Below are 23,523 nucleotides of genomic sequence, written 5' to 3'. Positions count from 1 at the left end.
GGATGGTGGAGGTGGTGTGTGACAGTGGTAGGGGTGGTGGTGGTGGTATGTGACAGTGAAAGATATGGTGGTGGTGGTGTATGACAGTGGTAGGGATGATGGTGGTGTGTGACAGTTGTGGGGATGGTGGTGGTGTGTGACAGTGGTAGGGATGATGGTGGTGTGTGAAAGTGGTAGGGATGATGGTTGTGTGTGACAGTGGTAGAGATGATGGTGGTGTATGACATTGGTAGGGATGGTGGTGATGGTGTATGACAGTGGTAGAGATGATGATGGTGGTGTATGACAGTGGTAGAGATGATGATGGTGGTGTATGACAGAGGTAGGGATGGTGGTGATGGTGTATGACAGTGGTAGGGGATGATGATGGTGTGTGACAGTGGTAGGGATGGTGGTGATGGTGTATGAAAGTGGTAGGGATGATGGTGGTGTGTGACAGTGGTAGGTATGATGATGGTGTTTGACAGTGGTAGAGATGGTGGTGCTTTATGACAGTTGTAGAGATGATGATGGTGGTGTGTGACAGTGGTAGGGATGGTGGTGGTGTATGACAGTGGTAGAGATGGTGGTGGTGTGTGACAGTGGTAGGGATGGTGGTGATGGTGTGTGACAGTGGTAGGGATGGTGGTGATGGTGTGTGACAGTGGTAGGGATGATGGTGGTGTATGACCGTGGTAGGGATGATGGTGGTGTATGACAGTGGTAGGGATGATGGTGGTGTATGACAGTGGTAGGGATGATGGTTGTGTGTGACAGTGGTAGGGATGATGATGGTGGTGTATGACAGTGGTAGGGATGATGGTGGTGTATGACCGTGGTAGGGATGATGGTGGTGTATGACAGTGGTAGGGATGATGGTGGTGTATGACAGTGGTAGGGATGATGGTGGTGTATGACAGTGGTAGGGGTTATGGTGGTGTATGACAGTGGTATGGATGATGGTGGTGTATGACAGTGGTAGGGATGATGGTGGAGGTGTGTGACAGTGGTAGGGATGGTGATGGTGGTGTGACAGTGATGGTGGTGTGTGACGGTGGTAGGGGTGATGTTGGTGGTGTGTGACAGTGGTAGAGATGATGGTGGTGTATGACAGTGGTGGGGATGGTGGTGGTGGTGGTGTGTGACAGTGGTAGGGATGATGATGGTGTGTGACAGTGGTAGGGATGATGGTGGTGTGTGACAGTGATGGTGGTGTGTGACAGTGGTAGAGATGGTGATGGTGGTGTGTGACAGTGGTAGAAATGGTGGTGGTGGTGTATGACAGTGGTAGAGATGGTGGTGGTGTATGACAGTGGTAGAGATGGTGGTGGTGGTGTGTGACAGTGGTAGGGATGGTGGTGGTGGTGTGTGACAGTGGTAGGGATAGTGGTGCTGTTTGACAGTGGTAGAGATGGTGGTGGTGTATGACAGAGGTAGGGATGGTGGTGGTGGTGTGTGACAGTGGTAGGGATGGTGGTGGTGGTGTGTGACAGTGGAAGGGATGGTGGTGGTGTATGACAGTGGTAGGGAGGTGGTGGTGTGTGACAGTGGTAGGGATGGTGGTGGTGGTGTGTGACAGTGGTAGGGACGATGGTGGTGTGTGACAGTGGTAGGGATGGTGGTGGAGGTGTGACAGTGATGGTGGTGGTGTGTGACAGTGGTAGAGATGGTGGAGGTGGTGTATGACAGTGGTAGGGATGATGGTGGTGGTGTGTTACAGTGGTAGATATGGTGGTGGAGGTGTGACAGTGATGGTGGTGGTGTGTGACAGTGGTAGAGATGGTGGAGGTGGTGTGTGACAGTGGTAGGGATGGTGATGGTGGTGTGACAGTGATGGTGGTGTGTGACAGTGGTGGAGGTGGTGTGTGACAGTGGTAGGGGTGGTGGTGGTGGTATGTGACAGTGAAAGATATGGTGGTGGTGGTGTATGACAGTGGTAGGGATGATGGTGGTGTGTGACAGTGGTGGGGATGGTGGTGGTGTGTGACAGTGGTAGGGATGATGGTGGTGGTGTGTGACAGTGGTAGATATGGTGGTGGAGGTGTGTGACAGTGGTAGGGATGGTGATGGTGGTGTGACAGTGATGGTGGTGTGTGACAGTGGTAGGGATGATGGTGGTGTATGACAGTGGTAGGGATGATGGTGGTGTATGACCGTGGTAGAGATGATGGTGGTGTATGACATTGGTAGGGATGATGGTGGTGGTGTATGACAGTGGTGGGGATGATGATGGTGTGTGACAGTGATAGGGATGGTGGTGATGGTGTATGACAGTGGTGGGGATGATGATGGTGTGTGACAGTGGTAGGTATGATGATGGTGTATGACAGTGGTAGGGGATGATGATGGTGTGTGACAGTGGTAGGTATGATGGTGGTGTATGACAGTGGTAGGGATGGTGGTGATGGTGTATGACAGTGGTAGGGGATGATGATGGTGTGTGACAGTGGTAGGGATGATGGTGGTGTATGACAGTGGTAGGGATGGTGGTGATGGTGTATGACAGTGGTAGGGGATGATGATGGTGTGTGACAGTGGTAGGGATGATGATGGTGTATGACAGTGGTAGAGATGATGGTGGTGTATGACAGTGGTAGGTATGATGATGGTGGTGTGTGACAGTGATAGGGATGGTGGTGATGGTGTATGACAGTGGTAGGGGATGATGATGGTGTGTGACAGTGGTAGGTATGATGATGGTGTGTGACAGTGGTAGGGATGGTGGTGATGGTGTATGACAGTGGTAGGGATGATGGTGGTGTGTGACAGTGGTAGGTATGATGATGGTGTTTGACAGTGGTAGAGTTGTTGGTGCTTTATGACAGTGGTAGAGATGATGATGGTGGTGTATGACAGTGGTAGGGATGGTGGTGGTGTGTGACAGTGGTAGAGATGATGGTGGTGTGTGACAGTGGTAGAGATGATGGTGGTGTGTGACAGTGGTAGAGATGATGATGGTGGTGTATAACATTGGTAGGGATGATGGTGGTGTATGACCGTGGTAGGGATGATGGTGGTGTATGACAGTGGTAGAGATGGTGGTGGTGTATGACAGTGGTAGGGGATGATGGTGGTCTGTGACAGTGGTTTGGATGATGGTGGTGTGTGGCCGTGGTAGGGATGGTGGTGGTGGTGTATGACAGAGGTAGGGATGGTGGTGGTGTATGACAGAGGTAGGGATGGTGGTGGTGGTGTATGACAGTGGTAGGGATGGTGGTGGTGTGTGACAGTAGTAGGTATGATGATGGTGTGTGACAGTGGTAGGGATGGTGGTGATGGTGTATGACAGTGGTAGGGATGATGGTGGTGTGTGACAGTGGTAGGTATGATGATGGTGTTTGACAGTGGTAGAGATGTTGGTGCTTTATGACAGTGGTAGAGATGATGATGGTGGTGTATGACAGTGGTAGGGATGGTGGTGGTGTGTGACAGTGGTAGAGATGATGGTGGTGTGTGACAGTGGTAGAGATGATGGTGGTGTGTGACAGTGGTAGAGATGATGATGGTGGTGTATAACATTGGTAGGGATGATGGTGGTGTATGACCGTGGTAGGGATGATGGTGGTGTATGACAGTGGTAGAGATGGTGGTGGTGTGTGACAGTGGTAGGGATGGTGGTGATGGTGTGTGACAGTGGTAGGGATGATGGTGGTGTATGACAGTGGTAGAGATGGTGGTGATGGTGTGTGACAGTGGTAGGGATGATGATGGTGTGTGACAGTGGTAGGGATGATGATGGTGTGTGACAGTGGTAGAGATGTTGGTGCTTTATGACAGTGGTAGAGATGATGATGGTGGTGTATGACAGTGGTAGGGATGGTGGTGGTGTGTGACAGTGGTAGAGATGATGGTGGTGTGTGACAGTGGTAGAGATGATGGTGGTGTGTGACAGTGGTAGAGATGATGATGGTGGTGTATAACATTGGTAGGGATGATGGTGGTGTATGACCGTGGTAGGGATGATGGTGGTGTATGACAGTGGTAGAGATGGTGGTGGTGTGTGACAGTGGTAGGGATGGTGGTGATGGTGTGTGACAGTGGTAGGGATGATGGTGGTGTATGACAGTGGTAGAGATGGTGGTGATGGTGTGTGACAGTGGTAGGGATGATGATGGTGTGTGACAGTGGTAGGGATGGTGGTGGTGTGTGACAGTGGTAGGGATGGTGGTGATGGTGTGTGACAGTGGTAGGGATGATGATGGTGTGTGACAGTGATAGGGATGGTGGTGATGGTGTGTGACAGTGGTAGGGATGATGATGGTGTGTGACAGTGATAGGGATGGTGGTGATGGTGTATGACAGTGGTAGGGATGGTGGTGATGGTGTATGACAGTGGTAGGGATGGTGGTGATGGTGTGTGACAGTGGTAGGGATGGTGGTGGTGTGTGACAGTGATAGGGATGGTGGTGATGGTGTATGACAGTGGTAGGGATGGTGGTGATGGTGTATGACAGTGGTAGGGATGATGGTGGTGTGTGACAGTGATAGGGATGGTGGTGATGGTGTGTGACAGTGGTAGGGATGATGATGGTGTGTGACAGTGGTAGGTATGATGATGGTGGTGTGTGACAGTGATAGGGATGATGGTGGTGTATGACAGTGGTAGGGATGATGATGGTGTGTGACAGTGATAGGGATGGTGGTGATGGTGTATGACAGTGGTAGAGATGATGGTGGTGTATGACAGTGGTAGGGATGGTGGTGATGGTGTGTGACAGTGGTAGGGATGATGATGGTGTGTGACAGTGATAGGGATGGTGGTGATGGTGTATGACAGTGGTAGGGATGGTGGTGATGGTGTATGACAGTGGTAGGGATGGTGGTGATGGTGTGTGACAGTGGTAGGGATGGTGGTGGTGTGTGACAGTGATAGGGATGGTGGTGATGGTGTATGACAGTGGTAGGGATGGTGGTGATGGTGTATGACAGAGGTAGGGATGGTGGTGGTGGTGTATGACAGTGGTAGGGATGATGGTGGTGTATGACAGTGGTAGGCATGATGGTGGTGTATGACAGTGGTAGGGATGGTGGTGATGGTGTGTGACAGTGGTAGGGATGGTGGTGGTGTGTGACAGTGGTAGGGATGATGGTGATGGTGTGTGACAGTGGTAGGGATGATGGTGGTGTATGACAGTGGTAGGGATGGTGGTGATGGTGTGTGACAGTGGTAGGGATGATGGTGGTGTATGACAGTGGTAGGGATGATGGTGGTGTATGACAGTGGTAGGGATGGTGGTGGTGGTGTGTGACAGTGGTAGGGATGATGATGGTGTGTGACAGTGGTAGGGATGGTGGTGATGGTGTGTGACAGTGGTAGGGATGATGGTGGTGTATGACAGTGGTAGGGATGATGGTGGTGTATGACAGTGGTAGGGATGATGGTAGTGTATGACAGTGGTAGGGATTATGGTGGTGTATGACAGTGGTATGGATGATGGTGGTGTATGACAGTGGTAGGGATGATGGTGGAGGTGTGTGACAGTGGTAGGGATGGTGATGGTGGTGTGACAGTGATGGTGGTGTGTGACGGTGGTAGGGGTGATAGTGGTGGTGTGTGACAGTGGTAGAGATGATGGTGGTGTATGACAGTGGTGGGGATGGTGGTGGTGGTGGTGTGTGACAGTGGTAGGGATGATGATGGTGTGTGACAGTGGTAGGGATGATGGTGGTGTGTGACAGTGATGGTGGTGTGTGACAGTCGTAGAGATGGTGATGGTGGTGTGTGACAGTGGTAGAAATGGTGGTGGTGGTGTGTGACAGTGATGGTGGTGTGTGACAGTGGTAGAGATGATGGTGGTGTGTGACAGTGGTAGGGATGGTGGTGGTGGTGTGTTACATTGGTAGAGATTGTGGTGGTGGTGTGTGACAGTGGTAGGGATGGTGGTGGTGTGTGACAGTAGTAGGGATGATGGTGGTGTGTGACAGTGGTAGAGATGATGGTGGTGTGTGACAGTGGTAGGGATGGTGGTGGTGGTGTGTGACAGTGGTAGGGATGGTGGTGGTGAGTGACAGTGGTAGGGGTGGTAAATACTTGTATGAGATCGGTAGTTGCTTTTCAGTTCCTGAAAATCTTGTTGATAAAATAATTGATGAGTTTCAGATTTCTTTACTTTGCCAGTTCTAAATTGCTGGTACTTTATATTCGGCAATAGCAGAAAGATTTAAATGAGCATCCTTGAGATGGGATTGCATGCGAATGCCAAGTTGTGGAATTGTGTTTGGTTTTCTGTCATACAAATGCTTATAAGGAGGAGAGAATACATGGTTAAGGTAGGATTAGATGGATTGGAGCGAAGTTTAGTGACATATTGTAATGCCAGTTTTATGTGTCTCAAATTAAGACAGGGTTCATTTGCCTCCACATACAAACTGTCAATGGGCGATGTCCTAAATGCTCCAAGGCACAATCGAAGTCCTTGATAGTGAATGGTGTCGAGTTCTCGGATATATGATTTACGGGCTGAACCGTAAATGAAACAACCGTAGTCAAGTTTGGATCTTATCAAGGTTCTATGGATGTGCAAAAGTGTGTCTCTATCTCCACCCCATTTAGCATTTGATACCACTTTAAGAATTTCAAGAGCTTTCAAACATCTAGCCTTCAGATATTTAATATGAGGTATACAAAATAATTTATGATCAAAGATAATACCCAAAAACTTTGTTTCTTTGACCACTTTGATGGGATGATCATTTAAAGTCAATTCTGGATCTGTATGTACCTTCCGTTTGTTGCAAAAATGGACACAACAGGTTTTAGTCTGTGAAAACTTGAAACCGTTTTCTTGAGACCATTTATGTATTTTATTTAGACAGAGTTGTAACTGTCTTTCAATGGTATTCATATTGACACCACGGCATGATATATTAAAATCATCAACAAATAACAAACCATCAATATTGTCATTTAAGACTTTAGCAAGATCCCCATTTCCTGATCATATATCTAGGATAATGTGGAGCCCACTCGAACTTTAAATTTTCTATCTTCTAAAAAACGTGTGATAAAATCAGGCAATACCATATTATAGAGATCTTTTAAGATGCCATATTTCAATGTCGTATCATATGCCTTCTCAAAATCAAAAAAGGATTGATACTACATGTTGTTTATTAATAAAACCATTGCGTACAAATGATTCTAAACCAACAAGATGATCAATGGTGCTCCTCTGATGCCTGAAACCGAACTGAATATCAGTTATCAGGTTATTAGATTCCAAATACCAGACAAGACGCCTGTTGATCATTCGTTCCATGGTTTTACAGATGCAACTTGTTAAAGCTATTGGACGGTAATTAGAAGGATTCGTGTGATCTTTCCCTGGTTTGGGCACAGGAATGATGGTAGCCTCATGCCAAGAAGAAGGAAAATTACCAGATTCCCAAAAATTATTAAAAAAGTGTAAATGGGGTTATCTGAGATGACTCAGGTAGATGTTTCAATAATTGATAATGAATATCATCTGGCCCAGATGCTGTAGTGTGAGCTCTGTTAAGAGCCTCTTGCAGTTCATTTAATGAAAAGGATTCATTGTAGTCTTCAGAATTATCGGATTTAAAATTAAGAATCTTCTTTCTTGCTGACTTTGATACCTTTGACATTTAGGATCACAGTTGGCAGACGTTGAATTGTTACTGATTGTCTCGGCCAGCTTATTAGCATGTCTTTTTGGAAGTTAATGTCTCATTTTCAGGTTTTAAGTGTTGAACACTTCTCGTGGAACCGGTACCTTTTATCCTTCGAACCATATTCCATACTTTATTGAGTGGAGTACGTGTAGTCAATTTGGACACAAAATGTCTCCAGCTGCTACGTTTATTTTGCTTGATGGTTCTACGAGCTTTTGCTCTTGATACCCTTCAGTGTTTTAAATTTCTTGAGTTGGGTGTTTATTGAAAACTCTTTCAGCCTTTTCCCTGGTTTTTCTAGCTTTTCTGCAATCTTCATTGTACCATGGTGTACTAACACGTGGAGTTGTCGAGGTTTTAGAGATGGTTTCGGTGGCAATGTTTAGTAACGTATCAGAAAACAATTGAAGTTGGTCATGAACATTTGAGAAATAATCAGCTTTCAATTTAGTACTGCACAAAGAACTAAAAGACAGCCAATCAGACTTGGAAAATTGCCATTTGGAAAAGGAGCTATCCACACAGGGAGCGATAGTTTGAAGGACGGTAGGAAAGTGATCACTACCGCACAAATCATCATGAACAGACCAAGAAAAGTCATTAAATATTGATGGATCAGAAATGGACAAATCCAACGCAGAGTATGTACCTGTTGCTGGATGGAGGTAGGCATTACTGCCATCATTAAGAAGACATAGACTATGCTTATCAAGCATTTCTTCTAGTAGCTTTCCTTTGACATTGTGATCAGATGAACCCCATAAGGGATTGTGACCATTCAAGTCTCCCATAATTAAGAAAGGTTTGGGAAGCTAGTCAATAAGCTTATCCAGATCCCTGATTTGGAGAGCAGATGATGGAGGTATGTATAATGAGCGCAGAGTTATTGCAACATGTAACGATAGACGTACTGCAACAGCTTGTAAATTAGTATTTAATACAATTGGGCTGTGTAGTGCTCCCTGTTTAATAAGTATACTTGTGCCACCAGAGGCCTTACCATTGGTGATCTTTGCAAAGGAACTATAGGCATCATACTGGCGCAAATTAAATGAATAATCATCCCTTAGAAATGTTTCCTGGAGGATAAATGCTAAGGGGTTATAATCTTTGGCTAGAAGTTTGATTTCTTCAACATGTCCTTCAACCCCTCGACAATTCCATTGTATTAGTGTAGTATTCATGGTGGGTGTGTTATGGGAGATCGCTCCCGTCCTTTTTTCTTAGAATGGCTCCTAGAGCAGGTGCTCTGAGTGGATGACACTTCCATGTCATCTAAAACACCGAACTTGTTGAAAATGGATACATTGATGTATTTTGTGAGGAAGGTTTTTGTGATGGTGAAGTCTTGAATTCACGAAGACTCACTGGTGCTTCAGTATTTACCCAAGTAAAGTCAGTTTGACAGTCAATAGTTGTTGTTGATGGTTTCGAGACCTCAGCGTAGCTTGATTTGCCTCTCAAGGAAATATTGCTGGAAGGGAAAATTGAAGCTGCCAACTTCCTTGCATCTGAAAAACTAATGTTCTAATGGTCATTTCGAACTTCCAAACTGGACAGTCTTTAGAGGAGGACATGTGAAGACCGAAGCAATTAACACATTTCAATTCAAATTCACACGAGTTGCCATCATGATAACAAACGGCATGTTTTGTACATGTTTTCTGTCCATGGCCAAACTTCTGGCATTTAAAACACTGGAGAGGATTAGGAACGTACATGTCAATTCTCAGAGAGAAGCATCCAACTTTAATTGACTGAGGTAGCTTCGGAACATCAAATGTAAGCAGGTAGGTATTGGATGGTGAAAAGATTCCATCCTTCTTAAAGGTGAAACGCTTTGCCTCAACTACACCTTGCATACATAACTGACTTACAATGTCATCGGGCGGTCAGGTAGCCTAGTGGTTGAAGCGTTTACTCGTCACGCCGAAGACCCGGGTTCGATTCCCGACATGGGTACAATATGTGAAGCCCATTTCCGGTGTCCCCCGCCGTGGTATTGCTGTAATATTGCTAAAAGCAGCGTAAAACCATACTCACTCACTACAATGTCATCAGTAGGTAGATGAGCAAGACTCTTATCTCTGTCTCGGATAATGCCTTTGGGACTTGTGTGGATAACAAGTTCTTGGTATATTTGCAAAAAGTTTGGCTTCCAGCAGATTAGCTGCCTGACCTCTTGTAGCACATTCTATAAGAATAGCACTAGATCTAGTTTTGGTCACATTCTTCACAGTTCCAGCAATACCCTGAATTGCTTTTTCTATTAAAAAGGGGGAACAAGAAGTTAACTGTTTTTCACCAGATTCAGCAACGATGAATCGAGGCCAGGTGTCGCGTTCAGAGTAACAGAGTCTGGTTATCTTCATCATCATCAGTGTCATCTGTATGATAACGTTTTTGTTTTGGGGGTTTTGAGTAGCCATGGTAATATAGTTGTGTTTCACCCTCCTGGTTCCCCACCCACCATGGAGCGTCAACAAGGACGATGCCAAATGGCTGTGGGCCTCCAACAGGCGGCACCAAGGATACCAAGAGGGTATACTCAAGCAGAAACATTAGAAATAATGTAACACCAGATTGGCCCATGAGCCACCGCCTTCTTGGCTTTAAGACTCTAGGCAAAATTGCAAATAATTCAACATATAAACATACATATTTGGTTTGAATACAATTTAAGCAGATGTAAAATTTGCCAAATGAAAACTAAATTGGGTCAAATCTGTGCTGATAAAGATAATGCACAGGGCTCGGCATGACCAGCCGATTTATAGGACAGGGCCCATCCTGCCACCCGTCTAGGTGAAGTAAGGGTCGAAGTGGTGTATTGGGCAAAGGAACGCTATTCTTGGAACCGGTGCCCTCAACCACCAGACTCCCGTCCTCCACCGACACAGGGACGCAACCCACAGCAAACGGGTTGCCCACTTTGGTCGCCTTTTACGACCAGCAATGGGGTGCTGAGGACACATTCTTGTTTACCCTCCCCAGGTCCCCACGGGGAAATGATATTGTAAAGTACTGCTAACATATATATGTCCATCCCAAAGGGTGTACCAGTCATTATTTATGCCTATAGCAGACAGATTTGTCAGTTTATATTTCAGAAGATTAATAACTTTGTTGCCTTTATCAGCTGTATAGGCTTATGTGTCTGGACCATGTTAATTTGTCATAAAACTACATACCTGAAACTTTGAATTCCAAAACATTTTTCAATGTCACTTTGGCAAGTGTGATCTCAATGTTTTTAGAATATGACACTTTCAATTGTAAACACGGCAAGTTGATTATATTGAAACAATTTTGAATAGAATCTGTACAAAAGAGTCAGAAGATGACAATCCCCTCACAAATTCGAACAAACAAATCATCTGACTGTTACAGTAAGTCCTACAAAAGTGATTTGTACAAGTTGATGAGAGTATTTCTATCTAGTCTATCTGTCCATATAGAAGAATAGTTAATGATCTTTCAAAACAATACTATGGAATAGGGATTAGGAACTTTGTATTTCTGTCAAAAATATCTGCACACTAACATGAACAGAGTCCAAGTCAAGCTTGTTGACATGGCAACAGGAAAAATGAAAAATAGCAATCTCTAAATAGCAAAGGCGCCAGTTGACAACCTGTTTTTTGTGTGTGCAAAGTTTCATGAAAGAATACCTATTAGTTTTAGAGTTTTTTGGTCTGGACAAACACATCACTATCAAGTGAGTCAACAGAGTCAAAGTCAAACTCAAACTTCTTGCTACGGAAACAGAATTTTTTTTTTTATACAAAGCCCTATACATGTATATAAAGCAAAAGGCACCAGTTGATAACTTGGTCTTTGTGTGCAGTTTCTCGACAAAAAATGATTACAGGTGAACAGACAAGGTGATTACTATAGTGGGTGGGGTCGCCTGGACCTCTACTATTGTAAGTCAAGGTAAAACCCTGACATACCGTAATCAATTTCATTAAAATCAAGGGGTGGTCGGGTAGCCTAGTGGTTAAAGCGTTCGCTCGTCATGCCGACGACCCGGGTTCAATTCCTGACATGGGTACAATGTGTGAAGCGCATTTCTGGTGTCCCCGTCTTAATATTGCTGGAATATTGCTAAAATCTGCATAAAATCATACTCACTCACTCTCATTAAAATCAGATCTTTTACCATAGCTTCCCTGTTCACACCTCATGGTATTACTTCTTGTTACTTGCACCCTAAACATTATTCCTGTTCAGTTTAGAGAAAACTTAGCAAATCTTTGACAGTGAATAGCTGATCATTTTGGTTGTTGTCTTAAAACACCCATTATCACTTTAAACAGGAATGCCATAAACGACTGGGGAAAAATATCAAATATTGAAGGTTCAGATGAGTTTCTCTGAATTTTTCATACCTCAAGTGGCTTATTCTGATTGAGGCAGTGTTTTTAGCCATGAAGGAGGCAAACACAGGAACAAGTCTGCACAGACAATGGAACAGCCTGAGCATGGAAGAGTCAGTCAGTCAGTGAGGGTGAGTGAGTATGGTTTTATGCTACTGTTAGCAATATTCTTGCATGGAGAAACATTCACAATTGCAGATTTCACTGAAGTCAACTTGATGGCATTACGTATAATAATAACGTAACCTTAACAGCAGTCACAGTTAAATCTGATTTTACTGGGCGTGCAACTTCGGAGTAAGCAATCCTTTTCTGAAATGACTCATAACACTAACTGCCTCCTTGTAATTAGGGCAGCCTGTGTATGCTACACTATGTCTCCAGATACTGAGTGTCTAGTTCAAGTGAGTGATCTCCACTGGAACATGCAACAGACAATTTTGTAGTTTAAAGAAACATGACCAATTGTTGACTTTTATAGCTTCTTAATTGCAGGATGTAACTTCCTTTTCTTTTCTGTGAAATAGTTGCATGACATTTAGATCCTGAAGTTTATCAAATACTTCAATATCAACTCAAAGGCAATCTTGGTAAATAACACCTTTTATTAACTTGGAGGGTGTGAGCAATGCATGCAAAAACCGAAGCAATCCAACATCTTCTGTGTATTCCAGTACCTAAAATCCTTTTCCACCAGTAACATTGACCATGGACTATTTTAACTTTACTAATATTACCAATATCTATCTTATATTCATGTTCAATCCCTAATGTTGTCTAATGAAGCACAACTCAGTCCTCTGCATCTAGCAATCCTACTAATATACACAGTAAAAAAAGTGTTGCACCCCCACATTAATACGTTTGATACATCACAACATTTAAAACGCCCGACTCTGGTTTTAATGGTAGGTATTCCTTGGGGATCTGATGTTAAATGTGTAATGTTTTCGGAGGGAAGATGATCACCAAAACGTAGCAATCAGCACGTGAATTGCATGGTGCATGACATTTGCAGATTGCAGTATCTTCTTAAGCTCAACATCGCCTATAAAAGATGTTCTCTGACAGCCCAGTTTATTGTAACCCACAAAGTCGGGTAGACGATTGTCAGAAGCAGTCAAGTGGCAGATTATTGGCCTTCATGGAGCAGGTCTTTCGTTCAAGGAGATTGGCAGAAGAACCGGACATCACTACTCAACAATAAGCCGTTTGGTCAGAAAACACGCACAAACTAATGATGTAAGGAATCGCAGACCCTCTGGCAGACCACGTAAGACCACAGTTAGAGATGACAGAGCGTTGTTGAGAGTGGTAAGGCGTCATCCATTTGCTACAAGCACAACCTTGAAACGTCTTTGGCTTCCTCGTCAACAGTTCAGTACCCAGACCGTGAGAAATCGTCTTAAAGCTGCAGGGTTGAAGTCCAGAAGGGTTATCAAGCGACCTAAACTCACAGACAACCACAAACGACTACGTCTAGCCTGGTGTAGACTGAGACAGAACTGGAACTTGAGGTCCTGGAGAAGAGTCCACTGGTCAGACGAAAGCAGGTTCCTTCTGCATGTTGTGGATGGCAGAGTGAGAGTATGGAGGCGTCCTGGAACAGCTTATATTGCAAGAAACATCATGCCAACTGTACCATATGGAGGTGGATCTGTTATGGTCTGGGGATGCTTCTCATTTGATTGTAAGCTTGATTTAGTGACCATACGAGGCAACTTGACAGGGGAGCGCTACATCCAAGAGGTGCTGAATCCAGTTGTGGTGCCCCATTTTGACAATCATCCACTGGCCACCAGACCGATATTCATGGATGACAATGCCAGACCACATCGTTCACGAGCTGTGACCCAGGTTATCCACAACAATGCTCTGACGCAGATTCCATGGCCAGCAATGAGTCCAGATCTGAATCCTCTGGAACATGTATGGGACATTTTGGGACGCCTGATTTATCGTCGGGACCCTCCTCCACAGAACTTGCGTGAATTGGAAGCAGCATTACACGAGGAGTGGCAGCAGCTGCCCATGGAGCGATTCCAACGTCTGGTGATGAGTATGAGACGAAGACTTCAAGCTGTGATCCATGTGCTCGGTGGAAGTTCTCGATATTGACTTACTGTGTTCGTCAAATCTCCATATGACATTCTTACCCTATTGGATGAATTTGGTCACTAAAAATTATTGAGATGTCACCATACTTGATGCGTCTTCTGGCTCCCATTCTGTACACTGCCACTATAACAATCAGAGATCCTTTTCCTTGATACAAGATCAATAACTGGCATTAACATAAGGGGCCTTTGTGTGAAGAAATACTAATGCAGAGCTAATGCATTTCTTTTCAGGAAATGCCTGCAAACAGAAAAGAGAACACCGTAAATCCTGTCAAGTGTTTAATGATACACTCTGATTGAGTGTGTTCCATCACAAACATTCTCTGTGATCCCTGTAGCCAGCAGGTCCAAGTAAGAAACTAACCAAGGATGACAGTTAACAAACTCTGTTTGAGCCATACATGAGATTGAGAATATTGATCTACCGATAGTGGCAGCATGAAGACCAGTGGCTGTCCTTGTATTCTCCCACACAGCAGGCAAACACTACCTATACCATCTGTTTTCATCATGCTAATAAACACAAATTGTTACTGATTCAGTGAATCACTCATCACTGAATACTCACATCAAGATAAATATTACTTCAGATTTTGAATGAGATTTGATAACACTTAAAATTATGTATTGCGATCTTCCAACTGCATCCTATTACCAGCCGATGGGCGGTGGGAAACACGGTCACGCCTAGGATGGACCTCTTGCATCTGACACCTCTGTTGGCACCTCCACTTCTAGTCCATCCATGTCCTTTGAGACAAGTACTTGACACCCAAGTCGCGATCTGCAACACAAAGAAGTAAGGCTGTAAGCATTTGAGGTTGCTTAACTCAACTAGAAGCCGCTGTAGCACACTGCATACACCTCAAGCGAAAAAAAAGCACAAAGGATGCGGAAGTGCAAAAAAGCTTTTCAGTTGACAACATCTCAATTCAACAGACAAAACGTCCTTAAGTATAGCATGGTATCTCCGTGCATACGAGAGAAGGATGTGGGTAGAGTGGTGTGTGTACAGCACGGAGGGAGTCTGGTGTGTGTACAGCATGGAGGAAGTCTGGTGTGAGTACAGCATGGAGGGAGTTTGGTGTGTGTACAGCATGGAGGAAGTCTGGTGTGTGTACAGCATGGAGGAAGTCTGGTGTGAGTACAGCATGGAGGGAGTTTGGTGTGTGTACAGCATGGAGGAAGTCTGGTGTGAGTACAGCATGGAGGAAGTCTGGTGTGAGTACAGCATGGAGGAAGTCTGGCTTGTGTGTACAGCATGGAGGAAGTCTGGTGTGAGTACAGCATGGAGGAAGTCTGGTGTGAGTACAGCATGGAGGGAGTCTGATGTGTGTACAGCATGGAGGGAGTCTGTTGTGAGTACAGCATGGAGGAAGTCTGGTGTGAGTACAGCATGGAGGGAGTTTGGTGTGTGTACAGCATGGAGGAAGTCTGGTGTGAGTACAGCATGGAGGAAGTCTGGTATGTGTACAGCATGGAGGAAGTCTGATGTGTGTACAGCATGGAGGAAGTCTGGTGTGTGTACAGCATGGAGGGAGTCTGTTGTGTGTACAGCATGGAGGGAGTCTGGTGTGTGTACAGCATGGAGGAAGTCTGGTATGTGTACAGCATGGAGGGAGTCTTGTGTATGTACAGCATGGAGGAAGTCTGGTGTGTGTACAGCATGGTGGGAGTCTGGTGTGTGTACAGCATGGAGGAAGTCTGGTGTGAGTACAGCATGGAGGAAGTCTGGTGTGTGTACAGCATGGAGGAAGTCTGGTGTGAGTACAGCATGGAGGAAGTCTGGTGTGTGTACAGCATGGAGGAAGTCTGGTGTGAGTACAGCATGGAGGAAGTCTGGTGTGAGTACAGCATGGAGGGAGTCTGATGTGTGTACAGCATGGAGGAAGTCTGGTGTGTGTACAGCATGGAGGGAGTCTGATGTGTGTACAGCATGGAGGAAGTCTGGTGTGTGTACAGCATGGAGGGAGTCTGATGTGTGTACAGCATGGAGGAAGTCTGGTGTGAGTACAGCATGGAGGAAGTCTGGTGTGAGTACAGCATGGAGGGAGTCTGTTGTGAGTACAGCGTGGAGGAAGTCTGGTGTGTGTACAGCATGGAGGAAGTCTGGTGTGTGTACAGCATGGAGGGAGTCTGGTGTGAGTACAGCATGGAGGGAGTCTGATGTGTGTACAGCATGGAGGGAGTCTGTTGTGAGTACAGCATGGAGGGATTCTGGTGTGTGTACAGCATGGAGGAAGTCTGGTGTGTGTACAGCATGGAGGAAGTCTGGTGTGAGTACAGCATGGAGGAAGTCTGGTGTGAGTACAGCATGGAGGGAGTCTGATGTGTGTGCAGCATGGAGGGAGTCTGGTGTGAGTACAGCATGGAGGGAGTCTGATGTGTGTACAGCATGGAGGAAGTCTGGTGTGAGTACAGCATGGAGGGAGTCTGGTGTGAGTACAGCATGGAGGGATTCTGGTGTGTGTACAGCATGGAGGAAGTCTGGTGTGAGTACAGCATGGAGGGAGTCTGGTGTGAGTACAGCATGGAGGGATTCTGGTGTGTGTACAGCATGGAGGGAGTCTGGTGTAAGTACAGCATGGAAGAAGTCTGGTGTGTGTACAGCATTGAGGGAGTCTGATGTGTGTACAGCATGGAGGGAGTTTGGTGTGTGTACAGCATGGAGGAAGTCTGGTGTGTGTACAGCATCGAGGGAGTCTGTTGTGTGTACAGCAGGGAGGGAGTCTGCTGTGTGTACAGCATGGAGGGAGTCTGGTGTGTGTACAGCATGGAGGGAGTCTGTTGTGTGAAGAGCATGGAGGAAGTCTGCTGTGTGTACAGCATGGAGGAAGTCTGGTGTGAGTACAGCATGGAGGGAGTCTGATGTGTGTGCAGCATGGAGGGAGTCTGGTGTGAGTACAGCATGGAGGGAGTCTGATGTGTGTACAGCATGGAGGAAGTCTGGTGTGAGTACAGCATGGAGGGAGTCTGGTGTGAGTACAGCATGGAGGGATTCTGGTGTGTGTACAGCATGGAGGAAGTCTGGTGTGAGTACAGCATGGAGGGAGTCTGGTGTGAGTACAGCATGGAGGGATTCTGGTGTGTGTACAGCATGGAGGGAGTCTGGTGTAAGTACAGCATGGAAGAAGTCTGGTGTGTGTACAGCATTGAGGGAGTCTGATGTGTGTACAGCATGGAGGGAGTTTGGTGTGTGTACAGCATGGAGGAAGTCTGGTGTGTGTACAGCATCGAGGGAGTCTGTTGTGTGTACAGCAGGGAGGGAGTCTGCTGTGTGTACAGCATGGAGGGAGTCTGGTGTGTGTACAGCATGGAGGGAGTCTGTTGTGTGAAGAGCATGGAGGAAGTCTGCTGTGTGTACAGCACGGAGGGAGTCTGGTGTGTGTACAACACGGAGGGAGTCTGATGTGTGTACAGCATGGAGGGAGTCTGGTGTGTGTACAGCATGGTGGGAGTCTGGTGTGTGTACAGCATGGAGGAAGTCTGGTGTGTGTACAGCATGGAGGAAGTCTGGTGTCAGTACAGCATGGAGGAAGTCTGATGTGTGTACAGTATGGAAGAAGTCTGGTATGTGTACAGCATGGAGGGAATCTGGTCTGTGTACAGCATCGAGGGAGTCTGTTGTGTGTACAGCAGGGAGGGAGTCTGTTGTGTGAAGAGCATGGAGGAAGTCTGGTGTGTGTACAGCATGGAGGAAGTCTGGTGTGTGTACAGCATGGAGGAAGTCTGGTGTGTGTACAGCACGGAGGGAGTCTGGTGTCTGTACAACACGGAGGGAGTCTGATGTGTGTACAGCATGGAGGAAGTCTGGTGTGTGTACAGCATGGAAGAAGTCTGGTGTGTGTACAGCATGGAGGGAGTCTGGTGTGTGTACAGCATGGTGGGAGTCTGGTGTGTGTACAGCATGGAGGAAGTCTGGTGTGTGTACAGCATGGAAGAAGTCTGGTGTGTGTACAGCATGGAGGGAGTCTGGTGTGTGTACAGCATGGTGGGAGTCTGGTGTGAGTACAGCATGGAGGGAGTCTGGTGTGTGTACAGCATGGTGGGAGTCTGGTGTGTGTACAGCATGGAGGAAGTCTGGTGTGTGTACAGCATGGAGGAAGTCTGGTGTGAGTACAGCATGGAGGAAGTCTGATGTGTGTACAGTATGGAAGAAGTCTGGTATATGTACAGCATGGAGGGAATCTGGTCTGTGTACAGCATCGAGGGAGTCTGTTGTGTGTACAGCAGGGAGGGAGTCTGTTGTGTGAAGAGCATGGAGGAAGTCTGGTGTGTGTACAGCATGGAGGAAGTCTGGTGTGTGTACAGCATGGAGGAAGTCTGGTGTGTGTACAGCACGGAGGGAGTCTGGTGTGTGTACAGCATGGTGGGAGTCTGGTGTGTGTACAACACGGAGGGAGTCTGATGTGTGTACAGCATGGAGGAAGTCTGGTGTGTGTACAGCATGGAAGAAGTCTGGTGTGTGTACAGCATGGAGGGAGTCTGGTGTGTGTACAGCATGGTGGGAGTCTGGTGTGTGTACAGCATGGAGGAAGTCTGGTGTGTGTACAGCATGGAAGAAGTCTGGTGTGTGTACAGCATGGAGGGAGTCTGGTGTGTGTACAGCATGGTGGGAGTCTGGTGTGAGTACAGCATGGAGGGAGTCTGGTGTGTGTACAGCATGGAGGAAGTCTGGTGTGAGTACAGCATGGAGGGATTCTGTTGTGTGTACAGCACGGAGGAAGTCTGGTGTGAGTACAGCATGGAGGGAGTCTGGTGTGAGTACAGCATGGAGGGATTCTGGTGTGAGTACAGCATGGAGGGATTCTGGTGTGTGTACAGCATGGAGGAAGTCTGGTGTGAGTACAGCATGGAGGGAGTCTGGTGTGAGTACAGCATGGAGGGATTCTGGTGTGTGTACAGCATGGAGGGAGTCTGGTGTAAGTACAGCATGCAAGAAGTCTGGTGTGTGTACAGCATTGAGGGAGTCTGATGTGTGTACAGCATGGAGGGAGTTTGGTGTGTGTACAGCATGGAGGAAGTCTGGTGTGTGTACAGCATCGAGGGAGTCTGTTGTGTGTACAGCAGGGAGGGAGTCTGGTGTGTGTACAGTATGGAAGAAGTCTGGTGTGAGTACAGCATGGAGGGAGTCTGGTGTGTGTACAGTATGGAAGAAGTCTGGTGTGTGTACAGCATGGAAGAAGTCTGGTGTGAGTACAGTATGGAAGAAGTCTGGTGTGTGTACAGCATGGAAGAAGTCTGGTGTGAGTACAGTATGGAAGAAGTCTGGTGTGTGTACAGCATGGAGGAAGTCTGGTGTGTGTACAGCATGGAAGAAGTCTGGTGTGAGTACAGTATGGAAGAAGTCTGGTGTGTGTACAGCATGGAAGAAGTCTGGTGTGAGTACAGTATGGAAGAAGTCTGGTGTGTGTACAGCATTGAAGAAGTCTGGCGTGTGTACAGTATGGAAGAAGTCTGGTGTGTGTACAGTATGGAAGAAGTCTGGTGTGAGTACAGCATGGAGGAAGTCTGGTGTGTGTACAGTATGGAAGAAGTCTGGTGTGTGTACAGTATGGAAGAAGTCTGGTGTGTGTACAGTATGGAAGAAGTCTGATGTGTGTACAGTATGGAAGAAGTCTGGTGTGTGTACAGTATGGAAGAAGTCTGGTGTGTGTACAGTATGGAAGAAGTCTGGTGTGTGTACAGCATGGAAGAAGTCTGGTGTGTGTACAGTATGGAAGAAGTCTGGTGTGTGTACAGTATGGAGGAAGTCTGATGTGTGTACAGTATGGAAGAAGTCTGGTGTGTGTACAGTATGGAAGAAGTCTGGTGTGTGTACAGTATGGAAGAAGTCTGGTGTGTGTACAGCATGGAGGAAGTCTGGTGTGTGTACAGTATGGAAGAAGTCTGGTGTGAGTACAGCATGGAGGAAGTCTGGTGTGTGTACAGCATGGAAGAAGTCTGGTGTGTGTACAGCATGGAGGAAGTCTGGTGTGTGTACAGTATGGAAGAAGTCTGGTGTGAGTACAGCATGGAGGAAGTCTGGTGTGTGTACAGTATGGAAGAAGTCTGGTGTGTGTACAGCATGGAGGAAGTCTGGTGTGAGTACAGCATGGAAGAAGTCTGGTGTGAGTACAGCATGGAGGAAGTCTGGTGTGAGTACAGCATGGAGGGAGTCTGATGTGTGTACAGCACGGAGGGAGTCTGTTGTGAGTACAGCATGGAGGAAGTCTGGTGTGTGTACAGCATGGAGGAAGTCTGGTGTGTGTACAGCATGGAGGGAGTCTGGTGTGAGTACAGCATGGAGGGAGTCTGATGTGTGTACAGCATGGAGGGAGTCTGTTGTGAGTACAGCATGGAGGGATTCTGGTGTGTGTACAGCATGGAGGAAGTCTGGTGTGTGTACAGCATGGAGGAAGTCTGGTGTGAGTACAGCATGGAGGAAGTCTGGTGTGAGTACAGCATGGAGGGAGTCTGATGTGTGTACAGCATGGAGGGAGTCTGGTGTGAGTACAGCATGGAGGGAGTCTGATGTGTGTACAGCATGGAGGAAGTCTGGTGTGAGTACAGAATGGAGGGAGTCTGATGTGAGTACAGCATGGAGGGATTCTGGTGTGTGTACAGCATGGAGGAAGTCTGGTGTGAGTACAGCATGGAGGGAGTCTGGTGTGAGTACAGCATGGAGGGATTCTGGTGTGTGTACAGCATGGAGGGAGTCTGGTGTAAGTACAGCATGGAAGAAGTCTGGTGTGTGTACAGCATTGAGGGAGTCTGATGTGTGTACAGCATGGAGGGAGTTTGGTGTGTGTACAGCATGGAGGAAGTCTGGTGTGTGTACAGCATCGAGGGAGTCTGTCGTGTGTACAGCAGGGAGGGAGTCTGCTGTGTGTACAGCATGGAGGGAGTCTGGTGTGTGTACAGCATGGAGGGAGTCTGTTGTGTGAAGAGCATGGAGGAAGTCTGGTGTGTGTACAGCATGGAGGAAGTCTGGTGTGAGTACAGCATGGAAGAAGTCTGGTGTGTGTACAGCATGGAGGAAGTCTGGTGTGAGTACAGCATGGAAGAAGTCTCGTGTGTGTACAGCATGGAGGAAGTCTGGTGTGTGTACAGCATGGAAGAAGTCTGGTGTGTGTACAGCATGGAAGAAGTCTGGTGTGAGTACAGCATGGAAGAAGTCTGGTGTGTGTACAGTATGGAAGAAGTCTGGTGTGTGTACAGCATGGAAGAAGTCTGATGTGTGTACAGTATGGAAGAATTCTGGTGTGAGTACAGCATGGAGGAAGTCTGGTGTGTGTACAGTATGGAAGAAGTCTGGTGTGTGTACAGTATGGAAGAAGTCTGGTGTGTGTACAGCATGGAGGAAGTCTGGTGTGTGTACAGCATGGAAGAAGTCTGGTGTGTGTACAGCATGGAGGAAGTCTGGTGTGAGTACAGCATGGAAGAAGTCTGGTGTGTGTACAGTATGGAAGAAGTCTGGTGTGTGTACAGTATGGAAGAAGTCTGGTGTGTGTACAGCATGGAGGAAGTCTGGTGTGTGTACAGCATGGAAGAAGTCTGGTGTGTGTACAGCATGGAGGAAGTCTGGTGTGAGTACAGCATGGAAGAAGTCTGGTGTGTGTACAGCATGGAGGAAGTCTGGTGTGTGTACAGCATGGAGGAAGTCTGGTGTGAGTACAGCATGGAAGAAGTCTGGTGTGAGTACAGCATGGAAGAAGTCTGGTGTGTGTACAGCATGGAAGAAGTCTGGTGTGAGTACAGCATGGAAGAAGTCTGGTGTGTGTACAGCATGGAGGGAGTCTGGTGTAAGTACAGCATGGAAGAAGTCTGGTGTGTGTACAGCATGGAGGAAGTCTGGTGTGTGTACAGCATGGAGGAAGTCTGGTGTGAGTACAGCATGGAGGAAGTCTGATGTGTGTACAGTATGGAAGAAGTCTGGTATATGTACAGCATGGAGGGAATCTGGTCTGTGTACAGCATCGAGGGAGTCTGTTGTGTGTACAGCAGGGAGGGATTCTGTTGTGTGAAGAGCATGGAGGAAGTCTGGTGTGTGTACAGCATGGAGGAAGTCTGGTGTGTGTACAGCATGGAGGAAGTCTGGTGTGTGTACAGCACGGAGGGAGTCTGGTGTGTGTACAGCAAGGTGGGAGTCTGGTGTGTGTACAACACGGAGGGAGTCTGATGTGTGTACAGCATGGAGGAAGTCTGGTGTGTGTACAGCATGGAAGAAGTCTGGTGTGTGTACAGCATGGAGGGAGTCTGGTGTGTGTACAGCATGGTGGGAGTCTGGTGTGTGTACAGCATGGAGGAAGTCTGGTGTGTGTACAGCATGGAAGAAGTCTGGTGTGTGTACAGCATGGAGGGAGTCTGGTGTGTGTACAGCATGGTGGGAGTCTGGTGTGAGTACAGCATGGAGGGAGTCTGGTGTGTGTACAGCATGGAGGAAGTCTGGTGTGAGTACAGCATGGAGGGATTCTGTTGTGTGTACAGCACGGAGGAAGTCTGGTGTGAGTACAGCATGGAGGAAGTCTGATGTGTGTACAGTATGGAAGAAGTCTGGTGTGTGTACAGCATGGAGGAAGTCTGATGTGTGTACAGTATGGAAGAAGTCTGGTGTGAGTACAGCATGGAGGGAGTCTGGTGTGTGTACAGTATGGAAGAAGTCTGGTGTGTGTACAGCATGGAAGAAGTCTGGTGTGAGTACAGTATGGAAGAAGTCTGGTGTGTGTACAGCATGGAAGAAGTCTGGTGTGAGTACAGTATGGAAGAAGTCTGGTGTGTGTACAGCATGGAGGAAGTCTGGTGTGTGTACAGCATGGAAGAAGTCTGGTGTGAGTACAGTATGGAAGAAGTCTGGTGTGTGTACAGCATGGAAGAAGTCTGGTGTGAGTACAGTATGGAAGAAGTCTGGTGTGCATTGAAGAAGTCTGGCGTGTGTACAGTATGGAAGAAGTCTGGTGTGTGTACAGTATGGAAGAAGTCTGGTGTGAGTACAGCATGGAAGAAGTCTGGTGTGTGTACAGTATGGAAGAAGTCTGGTGTGTGTACAGTATGGAAGAAGTCTGGTGTGTGTACAGTATGGAAGAAGTCTGATGTGTGTACAGTATGGAAGAAGTCTGGTGTGTGTACAGTATGGAAGAAGTCTGGTGTGTGTACAGTATGGAAGAAGTCTGGTGTGTGTACAGCATGGAAGAAGTCTGGTGTGTGTACAGTATGGAAGAAGTCTGGTGTGTGTACAGTATGGAGGAAGTCTGATGTGTGTACAGTATGGAAGAAGTCTGGTGTGTGTACAGTATGGAAGATGTCTGGTGTGTGTACAGTATGGAAGAAGTCTGGTGTGTGTACAGCATGGAGGAAGTCTGGTGTGTGTACAGTATGGAAGAAGTCTGGTGTGAGTACAGCATGGAGGAAGTCTGGTGTGTGTACAGCATGGA

The 23,523-nt window shown here is 46.8% G+C and overlaps 1 protein-coding gene across 1 annotated transcript in view; it reads right to left on the bottom strand.

The window, feature by feature from the left end:
- Nucleotides 1-14,376: 14,376 nt before the first annotated feature.
- LOC124128206 (adrenodoxin-like) overlaps nucleotides 14,377-23,523 on the bottom strand; it is a 67,215-nt gene continuing 58,068 nt past the window's right edge. Inside the window, exon 4 of the mRNA XM_048383895.1 lies at nucleotides 14,377-14,894. Within this exon, the coding sequence (XP_048239852.1) occupies nucleotides 14,798-14,894 (97 nt within the window). The 3' untranslated portion in view covers nucleotides 14,377-14,797. The remainder of the gene's footprint in view (nucleotides 14,895-23,523) is intronic.

The sequence above is a fragment of the Haliotis rufescens genome, unplaced genomic scaffold, assembly GCF_023055435.1.
Source record: "Haliotis rufescens isolate VD_foot unplaced genomic scaffold, xgHalRufe1.0.p SCAF_5, whole genome shotgun sequence".
Taxonomy (NCBI): domain Eukaryota; kingdom Metazoa; phylum Mollusca; class Gastropoda; order Lepetellida; family Haliotidae; genus Haliotis; species Haliotis rufescens.
The sequence above is the reverse complement of the archived record's forward strand: the minus strand, read 5'-3'. Positions and strand labels throughout refer to the sequence as shown.